The sequence below is a fragment of the Cricetulus griseus genome, chromosome 2 (genome assembly GCF_003668045.3).
Source record: "Cricetulus griseus strain 17A/GY chromosome 2, alternate assembly CriGri-PICRH-1.0, whole genome shotgun sequence".
NCBI classification, from domain to species: domain Eukaryota; kingdom Metazoa; phylum Chordata; class Mammalia; order Rodentia; family Cricetidae; genus Cricetulus; species Cricetulus griseus.
This window is the reverse complement of record NC_048595.1, coordinates 264,138,873-264,155,530: the sequence shown is the minus strand read 5'-3', so window position 1 is coordinate 264,155,530 and position 16,658 is coordinate 264,138,873. Positions and strand designations below refer to the sequence as shown.

Genomic DNA, 16,658 nt, shown 5'->3' with positions numbered 1-16,658 from the left:
GATCTTCATTCCTCCCTCTCTTCAACTAAGTTCTAGAGTTCAGTTCAGAGTATATCTGTGGATGTCTGTCTCTGCTTCCATCAGCCACTGAATGAGGGCTCTTGGTATGGGACAGGTTGACCCATTTATTATTTTTTTTAAATGAAGAGTATGTAAATAATTTTTGTCTGTCAACTGTCTTTCTGGACACATTCTAGTGTCTGAGCTAGCTAGCACAGTGAAGTATCACAGGCTAATGTATAATTTAACTATGAGAAACTAGCAGTATTCATATACAAAGAATACTGTCTATGATTGAATTTAACATGGTGCATGGCTCACTCTGCCTCCTGAGTGCTGGGATTAAAGGTGTGTGTCACTACGGACTGGTAAAAGTCATTTTTATATGAATTGAATTATGCTGACATAACATAGTCCCTGTGTGAAATAAGAGATTCTCGAGAAGTGATAACCTGTAATGTTTAGCTATCGATAAACAGAGTTTCATGGGTGGCTTTTTTTTCTGATAGAAATATCTTGTCTAGCCTAAAACTCACTCTAGACCAGGCTGGCCTTGAACCCATAGAAATCTACCCATCTCTGCCTCCCAAATTCTGAGATTAAAGGTTGCCCAACTCATAGGATGTTTTTTGAAACAGTGTCTCTACTCTGTTGTTTAGGCTGAGCTTGAATCCTGAATTAATGATCTCAAGTGGTAGGGATCACAGACACTTGGTAGTTTGTTGTTGTTTGTTTAAGAGATGAGGTCTCCCTATATCTCATGCTGGTCTAGAACTCACCTATGTAGTAATTAATGCTGGCCTCAAACTTGTGATGCTTCAGTCTTCCAGGCACTGGGATTACAGACATGTGCCACCACACCCAGCTCACAGGGTCTTTTCTAGGAGGCTTTTCGATTTTGGCTGCTAGGCATTTCAGCATTGGGCCAGCTAAGTAAAGGAGGCCGTTGGAAACGAATGCAGAACTGGAAGAATACGTTTTTGTAGGTACATTTTAGGTAAAATGTACTCGATCAACTTAAGCTTCCATCTCAGCTGGACAAAAAAATTGGATTTTGTCCTTTTGCCCTCTGTGCCTCTGTGCTAAGCAACAACGTACTCCATTCCTCAGACTAGGACCTTAACAGCTGTGCCAACAACTCTGCTTGAAAAAAGAGTGCAGGCTTAATGCTGTCTGCGCAGATCCCCCTGTCAGTACCTCTCTCCATCAACAGATGATCAGCAGGTGACATCGACCTCCGAACACTGTTTATCTCAGATAGATGAGTCAAATGCCGGGAAGTTGAAGCTCTGGGGGCCTGCTATTAGAATTGGAATAAGATACTTGGAACTGTTGGTCACAAGGGAAGAGGTATTGTGACAAACCTGCTGTGTTATTTAGACACCTCTGTCCAGCTGCCATAGGGATGACATGAACAACTTCCATTGACCTTGAATTGCAGGGACCTCATGTATGCCTCAGTTCCCCTGCCACTGAGCTACATTCCCAGCTGTTGAAGTGACTGCATAGGATTATCTTGGAATACCTCATTGCTTTGAATCCACTCCAGTTGAGTGAGCATTTCAATGGCACCCCATCCTCAAAGCTACAGTCAAATGAAGAGGACTGTTGAATGGTTTCCTTCTCCCCACCTACTCTCCCTGCTCCCGCCTTGTCTGTTTTGTTCTTGACAGGGTTTTGTATAACTCAGGCTAGGCTTAAAGTAGCCAAGCATAATGACTACATAATGTTCCTCTCCCCTCTACCTTGAGAGCGCTGGGATTACAGCCATGTGCTCGCTCACAAGCTCAGTGTTCTAGGAAGAGAGAGCAGTATGGACAGGAGGAACATGAGAGCCAGCAGTCACCGAGGCCTGCGAGGCCCTGACATGCTGCTTCGGCTTTGTTCTGAAAGCACTGAGCAGTCACCGAAGAGTTTTAGACTTTGATATGACGCTGCTGGGTTTTGATCTTATTGTAGTCCAGAGAGACAATAGGATACTTACACTAAGACTAGATGAGTAGCAGGAGAATCCCTCCACGGGCCAGAGATGATTCACCTCTGTGATAGTATACCTAGTCAGTGATGGAGGATGGTTGAATTGAGAAACAGTAGGTGTTGAAATCCTCAGCACTTGAGGGTTGAAGAGCAGGGAGGTGGTGCTGTTTGTCAGAGTAAGGACACAGGAAGGGGCCGGGTCCCTGGCTGTGCTTCCAGAAGACTGAAGTTCGAGCAATTCCTAGAACCTACATGGCAGCTCGTAGCCATCATAACTCCAGTCCAAGGAGACCCTAAGCTGGCTTCCATGGGTACCAGGTATGCATGTGGTACACAAGCATACATGCAGGCAAAAAACTCATATGCATAAAAATTTTTAAGTGAAAAAATATAGGAAGAAAAGCAGTTTCTAGAAGGAAAATTAGCTATTCAGGTGAATGTGAATTCATTGTTAAAAGTTGGGGAAATAAAGTAGTTCTTGTTTTTTTTTTTAATTTTTAAAAAGTGAGGTCTCTGCAAGAAACAACAAACAAAAAACAAATAAATCAGGACATACCCAAAAGTGATACTGCCCCAGGGGCTGGAGGTTTAGCTCGGTGCTAGAACAGTCACCGACAAGCCTGGGTTTGGTTCTCATGCGGAAAGGAAAAGGAAATGGGGGAGCTGGGGAAGGCTGTTTCATGAAAAGTTGTCTCCTGTACCACTTACAAATTACCGAATGGAGACATAGTAGAGGTGTGATGTACTATTAAAAGTAGTGATCCTAGCTGGGCATGGTGGCTTACACCAATAATCCCAGCAGTTGGGAGGCAGGGGCAGGTAGCCAGCCTAGTCTACATTGCAAATTCTGGGCTACATAGTGAGACCTGTCTCAAAACAAAAAGGGATGGGAGCAGTGGATAACCTAAGTTATTTTGAGAATTCAAAGGGTTTTTTTCTGTTTTGTAGTCTCTCAGTACCATTAGGTACATCTGTGATTTTGTTTATGAAGTATTGGGCACAAACAATTTCAGATAATAATAGATTGAGTAAGAATTCTTTGTGTGTGTGTGTGTGTGTGTGTGTGTGTGTGTGTGTGTGTGTGTGCGCGTATGTGTGTGTGTAGGGGGTGGTGTATGTGTAGGCCAGCAACTGGTATCATGTATTTTCCTCAATACTCTCCACCTCACTAGTTCAGTGATTGTCTAAATAGGCTAGCCAGTGAGCACTGAGGACCCCAAGGCTCTGTTCCCACTGTGCTAGCATTGTGGGTATGCACATACAGTACTTCTAGGGTTACGTCTGCAATCACATTCAACCTCTGTTGGTGCTGTGGACCAAAACGCAAGTCCTTATGTTTATCTCAGGAGCTTTATCAAAGGAGCCATCTCCCCAGCCTGGGCTGGGTCTTCTTCATCTGAAGTACTTGGGAACATAGGTTTTGATGCTTTGGATTTTGGAATGTGTACACATACTTCACCAGTTGAACATCCCTGATCAAAACCATTTTGAGCATAAGCATGATACTCAGAGCTTTCATATCATAGGTGTTCCCTACCCATTATAATAACTAAAATGTTTTGGAACATGTGTTTTAAAAGTGCCAAGCTCTACTTGGTCACATTAATTCTTTGAAATAGGTAGGTAATCTTACAATTCCCATCTTTACGTCTAAAAGACTTCGTTAGGACACCATAGGGTTCATCTTCAAGGAGTCTTACTCCTAAACCGCTCTGCTACCTGCCTACAAAATAAGAACAGAACCATGAAAAGTATAAGAAGAAAAGTCAATGTATAGTTAACATTTCTAAAACTGTAAAGACTACAATTTTTATATACTTGATGATTTTCAGGGTTAAGAGAAAGGAAATGATGTAACTAGGATTGTGTAACAAGTAACTATCAGAAGCAGGAAAGAACCCTGCTTCCATTCATCATATTCCTTCATGAAACCATGTGGATTCAGCCCTGTTCAGGCCCTTAGAGATGCCTAAGAAGGGAACTAGTATATGACTAAATCCTACAGTAACAATCAGTCAGAGCTACCCATGGGCTTTGAGAGGGCTTAGTGGACAGGAGTGCTTGCAGCACAAGCACCTACCTGCTTCAAGAGCACCAAGTAAATTGCATGTATTCTTTAATCCCTGTGTTGTTGTAGTTGAAGATAAGAGGGTCACTGGGGCTTGCTGGCTGTTAGCCTACTTCCAGATTCCATGACTGTCCCTGTCTCAAAGGAATGAGGTGGAATAATACAGCAGGACACCTGACATCTTTATCTGCCTCTGGCCTCCAAATGTGTATGCAGCTGTATACACACACACACACACACACACACACACACACACACACACACACACACACACACACACACCCTGTAATGTTAAGGACTGAATCAATGATGCACTAATCTAAAAGATTTACATGCTTCCAGAATCTGAAGAACCTTTTCCTGCATTACCTACTGATTGACAGAAAAGACACCAAAAGAGAAGTGCTTTGGTCTCTAAATAATCTTTTTCTGTTTTTAAGAACTGTGGATGGATGTTATCTTTAGAAATGAGAAAGCTGTGGGTGTGGTTCACAATTAACAGTCCAAACATACCTTTTAATTTGTGCCCTTTGTGTGAGGTTTCTATTGCCTATAGATACTCTCTTTTTAACAAATTTCTAGGAGTTCTATATAATATTATGGACCACTTTTATACATTAAAATATTTCTTTGAGATTTTCAAACAGTGTATTTTGATAAACTTCCCCCCACCCTCCCAGGTTCACTCCCACCTCCTTTTTCCACCCCCAGAACCCACAATTTTTATGTTTTTTATTTTCTTTGATAATCCATCAACTCCACTTTGCTCGTATAATCCTGGGTTTAAGACAGTTCCCCGGAGTGTGGCTGACACACCAGGAGCCATACCTTCACAGAAAACTGTTCTCCTTTGCCCAGAAGCCACCACCTGTTCATAGCTGCTCAGTTAGGGGTGAGGGCTCATGAACCTCCGTGTTGGTTTTATGTGGGCAGCCACAGCTGCTGTGGGTTCCTGTGTGCATCCATCATGTTGTGTCCAGAAGACATGGTTTAGATCCTCTATAGTCACTCTTATCCCCTTTTGGCATTGGTCCCTCAGCCTTAGGGTAGGAGTATGACATAGCTGTCCCATTACAAAGGGTGTTGAGCATTCCACGGGGACTTATTCTCTGTTCTTTGGTGGTGTTTCTTTGCTAACCACCATCTACTGGACAAAGAACCTTTCCTAATGGAGTCTGAGAGCTGCACTGACCTGTAAGGAGACTTAGAATTTAAAAGGCAGTCCGATACTTAACAAAATAAGAGGAGTAGGTTCATTTCTGGGTCCTGTGAACTCTGCAACCAATACCATTAATTACCCCTGGTGGATTGGCCTTAAATCCATCCAGAAAGTAGTGGGTAACAAGAGTGGTGACAAGAGCTCGGATTATTTTGGAGACCAATGTTAGGGAAGGCACCTCACACCTGGCACTGGGCTTTTTATTTGCAACCTATGCTCCAGGGATGACAGAATCCCATCTGGACTGACTCAACAAGCGCTCCTGTGTGTGTGTGTGTGTGTGTGTGTGTGTGTGTGTGTGTGTGTGTGTGTGTGTGTGTGTGTTAGGAAATTGATAAGATAGTAGGTCTCCTCCACATGTCTCTTTCAAAGATCCTCCAAAAGTATTAATTATCCCTCCAAACCCCTCCTCTGATTATGACCATTTAAAAAATACCTTCAATTAAGAATATCACATAAATTATAATAAAACTCAGTAGGTTGACATTAAAAATGGGCTCTGAGGCTGGAGAGATGGCTCATCAGTTAAGAGCAGTGGCTGTTCTTCCAGAAGACCTGGGTTTGATTCCCAGCACCCACATAGTAGCTCAAAACCATGTGTAACTCCAGTTCTGTTGCAGGATATTTGAGTAAACTGTGTAAAGCTATGTCAACTTACCTTGCTGCTTAAAGCACCTGATTGGTTTAGTACAGAGCTGAATGGCCAATAGCTAGACAGGAGAGAATAGGCAAGATTTTCAGGAAGAGAGAACAACTCAGGGTTAGAATCTAGGCATGCAGGATTCACCAGCAAGACACTGAGGAAGTAGGAATGACACCCAACGTGAGGCACTAACCTACAACCCTGATATTAAGAGTCTCATGCTCTATGACTGAGCTAGCCATTTGTACACGGAGTTACTTTCCCACCTGGTCCCATAGCCATTTAGACCTAAATAAACACACAGAGACTTATAATAATTATAAACTGTTTGGCTGATGGCTCAGGCTTCTTACTGGCTAGCTCTCTCTTAATTATTGACCCATTTCTATTAAACTGTGTATCTCCATGTGGTTTTGGCTTACCGGAGAATGATCCAGCAAATAGTATTGTAACATGACTAAAAAAAACAATGTCAGCCTGTGTTCCTGTATGTCTATGGAAAGAAAACTTTAACTGAAGATAAGGCTGTGAGAAATGTTAATTTACTTTCCATGTCTTAAAAACTTTCTATGTCTTTTTTTCTTTTTTTTAATATCCCTGTATCAGCTGGCACATGCCTTTAATCCCAGTATTTGGAAGGCAGAGGCAGGCAGATATCTGAGTTTGAGGCCAGCATGGTCTACAAACCCAGTTCCAGGACAGCCAGGGGTCCACAGAGAAACCCTGTCTCAAAACAAGAACTGCACTTATGTGTTTCCATACTTGAATATGTACCCATTTTCTCCTGTACTTGTATGTTTACATACATGGATGTGTACCCATTTTCTCCTAGGTAGGCTACAGCTCTCCTGGGGGGGTGCTTTGGTAAGACTAGAAGTCAGTCCCAGAGATAGGAACTGCCCCACACAGAGTGGTGGTGAGCGTCTGAGGGCCTCTACCTGCTGCAGAGGGAAGAGCCTGGTTGTGTGTGTACTTGGTTTATTTGGAAGAGCACACATCTGACCTCACAAGCCAGCCATTAGTTCTCAGCTGTGCTTATTTTCACTGACCGACATTTAGTCCTGTTATCAGGTGACGCACTTGTTATACAGTGGAATTTGTGGTTTTACAAGCTTTCATAATAAATGTGGTATGAAATTTGTTCAGTGTTTCTATACACTCCTTGGAAAAAATGGCAAATTTGTTTGAACCAGGACTGCACTTAAAAAAAAAAAAATGTCATTGAGAAGCAAGGATTATTTTTGTTTTTGTTGTTGTTTTATAAAGAGCCAAGATACTCTGAATACAATGAGACGATTAAGTTAGTGGCTTTGCTGCGTTCAAGGAAGAATACAGTTTGTCACACTGGGACTGTAAATCATGATCCTTGGCAAGAACTGAGCTGACTCTTCATCCTGTTGTGTCTGGATCATTACCAGGGCCTGTGCAGGATTTTGCCATCTGTCCTGAAGTCTCGGGGAATGCTAGTGTGAGCCACTTAATTTTTCTCTGGTTTTGTTGTTTTTAATAGAAGGGGCTTCTATAAGAATGGCTCAGCAGCCAAGAGCACTCGGTGCTTTTCCAGGGGTCTGGGTTCAGTTCTCTGTACCGGCTGCTTACAGCCTCCTTTAACTTCTGTAACTCCAGCTCCAAGGGACTCAACACCTCCTTTGGCCTCTTCAGCACCTACACACACACACACACACACACACACACACACACACACACACACACACACACACACACACAAATAAAGTATTTTTTAAATGGCTAATCAAAATCTTTGTAAAAATAAGAACCCCAAACTATGTCCCACTCTTGAAAGAAATGACTGTGAGCATTCAGACTGTCCTGTACTTTGGTGCTTGGCCATCCTAAAGGTTTCTGAAGTGGGGAGACAGTTTATAATTGGCTCAGATTAAAGACAAATCACTTCAGAAAGGGCCTGTGGTTGATTCTCCCAGTTATTTGTGTCATCAACTTGATACCTTCTTTGGGTCGAGGAAAGACAAGAGGTCAAACCAAGGACCCCCCACAGGCTAAGAATGTACTCTACAACTGAGCTGCACCCTTACCGTTTGGGACTGTTTTAAATTAAATTCCTGCCTAAAAGGTTTTTCAATTCATTCTGTGGTTTTGTTTTTGGCCTTGCTGACAGTATGAACTCAGGTTGCAGAGCTGTGTTAGAATATTAACTCTTTCCCCTTTAATCTTTCTATGTGTGTTTATATGTGCATGTGTATGTACATTCATATACATGTGTGTTTATGTGTGAGTGTGGGCACATGCCATGGCTTGTTTGTGGAGGTCAGAGGACCACTGGCTGTGGGACCTGACAGGGCCTCTTTGTGGGCTCCATACACCAGACTAGCTGAGCTGCCACTTGCAGGGACTCTCCTGCCTCCACCTCCTGTCCTGCTAGAGGAGTGCTAGGATTACAAACACTAAACACCCAGCCTTTTGTGTGTTCTGCCTCCTCAAACCATGTTCTCATGCTTGCATGTCAAGCAGTTAATCCACGAACCATCTCCCCAGTCCCAGAGCATCTGTTTTATATTAAAAAAAACTATTGTCTGGTGACTTGCTAGAAATTTCCAAGCTTCCTTTGTATTATTTATTTTTTATTTTGAAAAAATGTTTATTTATTTCTGTTGTGTGTGTGATGGATGGGGTTGCTTAGGCCACAGCATCGATGTGGAAGTCAGAGGGCCGCTTTGTGGCATTGGCTCCCTACCTTCACCTTTGTGCAGGTGCTGGGGAGTGAATTCAGGTCCTTTACCCGGTGAGCCATCTTACCTGCCTTGTGTCAACTTCTGAGTGGCACATTTCTTTTTCATTTATTCTTCATTGCATGTTTAGTCTTTATGCTCATCCAGATTTTTTATGCTTGGAATATTTGTTTCTTGTGGTACACAAAAGAATAGTACGTTTTAGAATAGAGGAGAGGCTTTGTTTTGACCGTCAGACATTTGCTCTGACTCTTACCATCTCTTTCAGAAATTGTTCGTACTCAATGCAGGCACATCTAATAAAGCCCAGATCATGGGAGATTCCTCTTTGGTGATCTTCATCTTTAATTTGCATAACACTCATGTGAGGAGTTAATTAAAAGTATATATTTTTGTCTCTATGGACCGGGGTGAGGCCTAGGAGGCCTTCTTTACCAAGTAATGGATAGGTACACTTAGATGGGCCACGTGTATGGTCTCTTAAAGTAATACTCATTTACATATCAATGACTTTTCAAAGGCTCATTTTACTTCAAACCATTCTTGAGTGCTGAACCACTCAAGCTGACATAGATCTGCTAAAGACGGACACTTTTTTTAAAAAAAAGATTTCTTTATTTTTATTGTATGTGTATAGGTATTCTGCCAGCATGTATGTCAGTGTGCCATATGTGTGCTTGGTATCCTTGGAGGTCAGAAGAGGGTGTCAGCTCCTCAGGAACTAGAGCTATGGATGGTTATTAGCCCAGTCAGGTGGGTGCTGGAACTGAACCTGGATCCTCTGCAAGAGCAGTTAGCACTCTTAACCCCTGAGGTACCTACCTCTCCTCAGATCTGGGCTGCCCACATTCACAGCTGTGCTCTGCTTTCAGTTGCTGTGTGCTTGTCAGAACTAAGTTCAGGGTCACAGAGAAAGCCATTCCTGCTGAAGTGTTGGGACAGGGTGGAAGAGCCGGCACACACTGAGGCAGGAAGTGCTTTGGTTTTTAGTGAGGTTTGGTGGCTGTGCTTTTCCCCAGTCTCACAATCTTATTCAACAGGATAGTCTGGAAAGAACTGGAGCACATTAAATGAAGGAAAGGAAAAGGGGTCCCTTCCCCAAGGAGAAAGGGGTCACTGCTCCAGGCCATCAAATTCCTAGAATGGAGCAGCTCTGGGTGGGGATTAACATCTGCATGAAGGGGAGATAAAAGTTTCATTCCTTGTCTTAGATGAAAGTTTTATAGTATTTGATAGAAAAATCTCACATTTGATATTGCTTTGTTATTTTACTAATTCTTATTTTTTGATGTTCTTGTATTGATTTTATAGATTTTAGGCAGGCTGTGGTGGCATGTGCACTCAGGAGGCAGGGGCAGGCAGATTTCTGTGTCTAGTCTTAGTTATGACGTAAGCAAACCAGTTTGGCTGGGTATACTGGAGCCTCACTTGTGTGCTCCCACTCTGTTATTTTACCTGTCAGTTTAATTCATCAGTGAGGCTAGAAGCCCTCATGCTGTGTGAGCAGAGAGTGTTCCACACAGATAATCAATTATTGCTTGTTCTCTGATTTCCTTTTGTTACCATTTTCCCTCCCCCACCCCCACATTCGATGAATGAACTTCCTCAAATGGTTTTCTTCCTTCATTTGTTTCTTTATGTTTTTGATAGGTGTAGTGTTCTGAGTGTAGTCCTTGTTGCCTCCAGAATCTACGACTCTTAACTTTAAAAAGTTTGCCTTAATGAGTGCTGCTGGTACTGGTTCTTCAGTGGACAGTGGGGAACCTCAGCTCCCCACCAAACCAAAATCTCCGGATGTAGCCTCTGCTGCTCAGTTAACTACAGCTGCTTCAGCCTTATACCCCAGTGTCTCTCCATTTAGAGATACTCTGATTTCCTTTTTAAAAGAAAAGAGGTGAGCCAAGCGTTGGTGGCGCACACCTTTAATCCCAGCACTCGGGAGGCAGGTGGATTTCTGTGAGTTCGAGGCCAGCCTGGTCTCCAGATCGAGTGCCAGGATAGGCTCCAAAGCTACACAGAGAAACCCTGTCTCAAAAAACCAAAAAAAAAAAAAAAAAAGAAAAGAGGTAGAAAAAAAAAAAAAAAGCAAAACATCTTCCCAGTTAAGAATATGTCACCCAGTCTGCTGGGGAGAGATGGGACTGGGGAGAGAGAGGAGGGCAGGCATGTAATCACTCCTGAGTTTCACCACCTCCAGTCTGCAGTCTTGACTGCCACCTAAAGAGGTGTGGCTTCTGAGGGCTGAAGTTAAGTCACTCTGCTTATTTGGGCGGGGTCTGCCTTTTCATTGCTGTTCATACGTCTGCTTGCTCTTTTCCAGAGTGTGGTTGTTATTCTTTTGATGTCTTTGCATGTTTTTATTTTTCTTTGAAAATTGTCTTAATCTTGTTTTAGTGGGTTACAAGAGAGAGCAAAAGTCAGTGACTGTTGAGTCCTCTGTATTTATCTAAACAGCCCTTTTCCAATCTGCTGGGACTTTGTCAGTCTTGGAAAGCTAAGTAGTTTTCCTTCTGCGCTCCCATCATGGCACTCTGCCTGCTTTTCTTCTGGAACCCATAGAATCTTAGGTCGTTTTGATGTGTTTCTTCCCCCAGCACACATTGCCGTGCATCCAATCCCCAGAATGTACTCTGGAAAAGCTGAAACTAGAGCTCACTCATTCCTTTCAGGGGCCACCCTTCTGCTTTTACTTCTCAGCTGGACTACGTCAGATAGATAGGTAGCTCACATAAATGCAATGATAAGGTATTGTCTCTTGTGTTGGGCTTGTTTCATTTATCGTAATGTCCTTGAGGCCACGGATACACTGCGTGTCAGAATCTGCCTCCTTTTCAAGGCTAGTATTATATTTTGTGTATACATTATAATGCTGTGTTTTGCTCACCTACCTGTGGAGATTTGTAGGTTGGTAAGTATTGCTAGCTTTTTTTTGTTCTTTCTGCTTGTTTGTTTTAGACTGAACATTCCTTTGTGGCCCAGGATGGCATCAGATTCATACTTTTCATGTTTTGGCCTGGGCTGGTGCTAGGGTGATAAGTGTACACTGGCCTCAGCATTTTGAGAGGCCGCTCTCATTCTTTGAGATATGTATCTGGACATACGATTGTGTTTTATGACATTGACACTTTTGAAGAACCTAATTACTGCCCACCTCCTCTCTTTTAAAAACTGGATGATTGCCATTTGGGGCTTTTGTAACGTTTCCCCAGTTGCCATTCAGATGCCCTCCGGCTAGCTTGGATAATGCTGTGTGCTCCTTAGGACTTCCTATCAAAAGGCATGTGGTGACCACTGCTCCTCACAGGCAATGTTCGTTTTAATCAACGGATCGCTGATATTTGATTTTTCTGTATAACTTTTCTGCATATTATAAGTAACCAATGTGGCTTCACTATAAGATCATGCAAAATATCCCACTTATCAAAAGTTTGACCTGGATTTATCACCCACTGATATTTCCTGCCAGGACTCATCTTACTGTGAAGGTGCAAAATGGGGACTTTTTTTCCTTTCAAATGCACAAAAGCTCGTTTCAAAGTCAATTTAAATTACATTCAATAGATCATTTTCAATGTCTAAAGATCAGTATATTAAATATAAGAGAGTCTATTAACACATCATTGAAGAGTTAAGTAGCTTCTGAATTTCTGGAATTTAATGGGCATTATGAGTAGTTCTATAAAGTCACTGCTACATTTTAAGCTTGAAGTTATAGTATATATAGTATTATAAACATGGTCATGTTCGTAATTATGTTGATGCTTCTTACTCAGTCTGTAAGTGTTTACAGTATAATCTGTTTTCCTGTGAATCGACTGTTTAATGAATGATCAATCTTATCATTTACTTCATTGAGATCAAAGGAGAACACATTTTATAAAATGTAATAAATTTTGAACTGGCATGGGAGATAGAAAAACTTTTATTTATTTGTGTGTATATCCAAATGTCTGGAACAATTTGTATCTCTAAAGAATTTCTAAAGTGATTATAGTGTATTTTCCCAGGCAACACATAGATTAGATAGAAACTTCTCTGATAAAAATGGTAAACAAAAAACATTTAGGATATCTTTTTTAATACCATGACTGAATTGGCACCAAAGTAAGAAAACAATATGGCCCTGCTTAGGAAGGCAGCCCATTTGCACAGGGGTAGGTGAGCCCTGTTTACCCTTGAAAGATGCCTTCTGAGTCCAATTTTCCTCACTTCAGAACCTGGGCTTTCAGGAGGAAGCTGCTTACAGGGGCAAAAGAAGTTGCCGGTGTTATTAGTGAGAAGTTCAGGCAGTACATAGAGATACAAGGGTCAAACTTGGTATGGGTCATTTAAGAAAACAGCCAGCTCTTCAGACCAACTCCAGAACCTCATGCCAATTCTCACCCTTGACTTTGATTGGAGTACCAGCCCTTTTATCCTGAGACAGAACTTTTCATCACAGTCCTTGTTCATGTGAATTTCAAGTTTGAATTTATAGGTCATCAAAAAAAGAACCAAACAAACAAAAACAAAAATAAAAAACAAGTCTCTATCTAAGAGTTTGGTTAAATGGGGTTCAGACACTGCCGAGGCCTACCCACATGAGCAGAATCATCTTCACAGAAGAGTGTGGGTGTACATTTATCTGTGATGCAGTAGGTCAGAACAAGGGCTTTCATATGCTGTGCAAACACTCTACCATTGAGTCACATTCCCAGAACACTATGATTAAAAATCAACCAAAAAGAATGTCTTATTTCTATGAAATGTGAATTTAAAACTAGGAATTGCTACAGTATAGCTCACTGGTAGAGTACCTGTTAGGCATGCACATGGTCCTGGCTCTAATGCAAAAAATGAAAACATAAGATGGAAATTCCAAGATGTGTTATGATGCATACCTGCAATCCCTGCTCTCTGGAGCCAAGGAGGGAGGCTCATAAGTTCATGACTGGTCTATGAACAAGACTGTCTTAGGATTTTAAGGAGACACCATATGACAGCAACTCTTATAAAGGAAAACATTTAATTGGGGTGGCTTATAGTTTAGAGGTTCAGTTCATTATCATCGTGACAGGACATGGCAGTGTGCAGGCAGACATGGTGCTGGAGAGGACCTAAGAGTCCTACATTTTGATCTGCAGGCAACAGGAAGTGAACTGAACTAGGTATAGCTTGAGCATAGGAGACCTCAAAGCCCACCCCCACAGTGACACATGTCCTCCAACAAGACCACACCTACTTCAGCAAGGCCACACCTCCTAATAATGCCACTGCCTATTAGCTTATGGAGGCCAGTTACATTCAAACTATCACAATAGCCATTTTTCATTCTGTTGCTGCTGAGTTTAATCTATTTGTAGTTATGATAACTAAGTTTGTAAAGATAAAATTAGGTAGGTACATCATTTTTATGTAATGAATCTGTCTTTCAGATGGAATAGTGATACTATACTGTGTCTCTTTTGTTTTCCACAGACAATGAATCCTGAGTTATCACATAATGTAATTGGGAGCTATCTTAACCCTCCAGAAAGGATGTATTTTCCATCATTCATCCAGAATGAAGCATCTCAGAATGGCTATCCTGTGGATTCAGAAGTCATCCCTCCTAAAATGTTTAATAGCCCAAACAACCAAGGTAATATTAGTATGAAACTTTACAGAAAATTCAGAGCAGGACACAGCATGGGACAGAGATTACTGTTTTTATATAGAAAATAGTGTGCTTATGTATTGAATATTTGCAGACCTGTTAACCACAAGTCTGCTGCTGTTCTGTGAGCTTACAAAGGTCTCTTACCATTTCTTAAACTATGGGCTTCTTCAGCTATGAGCTAATGATTAACAAGCTAATCAATATTACACATTTACCATTAAAAATACCTTAGAACACAGAAAACTACTCTTAGCAATAAAAAGTCAGAGCTGGGGTGGTGGCTCACACCTTTAATCTCAGCACTTGAGATGTAGAGGCCAGCCTGGTCTTCATAGCAAGTTTGATGCCAGCCAGGACTAAAGAGAGAAACTCTGCCTCAAACAAACAAAAAAGATAAACATTTATTAGCTGTTACAGGTAGAATGATAAAGAAAAAATTTTATTTAGATGGTTCCCTTTTTTTTTCTTCATGGTCTCACACCGTTGCCCTGGATGGCCTCAGATACAGTACTTCCTCCCTGCCCCAGCCTTGGGAGGGAGTGCTGGCCTCACAAGCATGTGCCCCCATACAGGTCCAGTCACTTTTTCATGTGGCATGAAAGAACCTATCATGAAGGAGCCTATGGGCTCCTTCAGGCTTTGCATGCGTTTCACACTACTGTGTTGTCACTGTGTCTTGTGACGTAACACTCTTTGGATCTAGCAGAACTGTACAGGGTTTTTCTATTTTATTTTATTTTGTTTGTTTTTTATTGAGAGAGGATTTCTCTGTGTATCCCTGACTGTCCTGGAACTCGCTCTGTAGACCAGGCTGTCCTTGAACTCTGAGATCCTCCTGCCTCTGCCTCCCGAGTACTGGGATTAAAGATGTGCACCACCACCACCTGGCTGAAGTTCTAGGAAGGCAGACTTAAAAAATCATTTTCAATTTTTTAGCTTGGTCACCTGATTTTGATGTTAGTCTTCATAGTTTCAGAGCAATGAAGTTGTCACTGAAGAGCGTGATATGCATATTTCTTCTTGCCTCTCAAGGTGTCTCTTTATTTATAAATTACTTCTTTTTCTATTAAATTTCTTGTCAATTTGTAAGTGAAATAAACATCTAAGGGGCTAGCAATAGAGAGAAGCTCAGTGTTTAAAAATGCTTTCTCGGCAACCACACCGTAGGAGAGGACTGACTGACTGACTGACTGTGTGTGTGTGTGTGTGTGTGTGTGTGTGTGTGTGTGTGTGGAGAGGACTGACTGTGTGTGTGTGTGTGTGTGTGTGTGTGTGGTGTGTGGAGAGGACTGACTGTGTGTGTGTGTGTGTGTGTGTGTGTGTGTGTGTGTGAGAGGACTGACTGTGTGTGTGTGTGTGTGTGTGTGTGTGTGTATGCATGCATGTGTGTCTGTGTATTGTACGTGTGCTCCATGGCACATGTGTACCCATGCACATATATGCATACATACAAATAAAAAGGGAGCGGTGGTAGGGCACATGCCGTTAATCCCAGCACTCTGGATGCAGAAGCATGTGGATCTCAGAATTTGAGGCCAGCCTGGTCTATCTACAGTAAGTTCCAGGCAGCCAGGGCTACACAGAAAAAGGGAAATAAATAAATTATAAAGGATAGAATAAAAATTGGATTTGGAATCCTTCTAACATAGATAATCAGAATGCTAGTGAGTGATATGGATTGTATCATATTCAAGCATCAAGTCAGAATTCACATATCCAAAATTATCCTTGTGAATCCCTTTGAAAGCCATTATATTCAAGTAACTATAAAATATGACTATTAGAACTTTTTTTCGACATCAACTTAAGAGAACCTTAAAATTGAATTAGAAAATATTTGTGACTCCATAAGTATTTAATGTTTTACAGATTACTTTATAATCTATTACCTTTCCAAAAAGTCAGGAATCATAGTTGCTGTCTTGGGTAGTGTTTCTATTGTGATAACACCATGACAAAGCAGCCTGGTGAGGAAAGGTTTATTTCTCAGATTGTACTTCATCTGTCCCTGAGGGAAGGCAGGGCAGGCTCAAGGCAGGACCCTGGAGGCATGCTGCTTACTTGCCTGCTCCTCGTGCCTGCTCAGCTGATTTCATGTGACCACTGAATGGCACTGCCTACAGTGAACTGGGCCCTCCCCTATCAATAATTAATCCAGACAGTGTACCACAGGCTTTCCCACAGGCCAGCGTGGTGGAGGGCATTTTCCCAGTTAAGGGTCCTTCCCAGATGATGCTTGTGTCTAGTTGCTATTCAAATCAGTGAGCCAGCTGCTGGTGCCAAATAAGGAGAAAACAAAAGTCTCCAGCAAACATTTTACTAGCTGGGATATATGCTATTAACATTCACTTATTTATATTCTACTCAGATATAGTTTTATCATTTGAAACCACAAGGGAATAGAA

General features: G+C 41.8%; 1 protein-coding gene across 7 annotated transcripts in view; it reads left to right on the top strand.

The window, feature by feature from the left end:
- Positions 1–16,658, top strand: part of Cep57l1 (centrosomal protein 57 like 1) — a 51,043-nt gene that overhangs the window by 14,573 nt on the left and 19,812 nt on the right. For all 7 annotated transcript variants that reach the window (XM_027402219.2, XM_027402225.2, XM_027402222.2 and 4 more), the window contains one exon: positions 14,073–14,235. In XM_027402219.2, the coding sequence (XP_027258020.1) occupies positions 14,073–14,235 (163 nt within the window). The remainder of the gene's footprint in view (positions 1–14,072; positions 14,236–16,658) is intronic.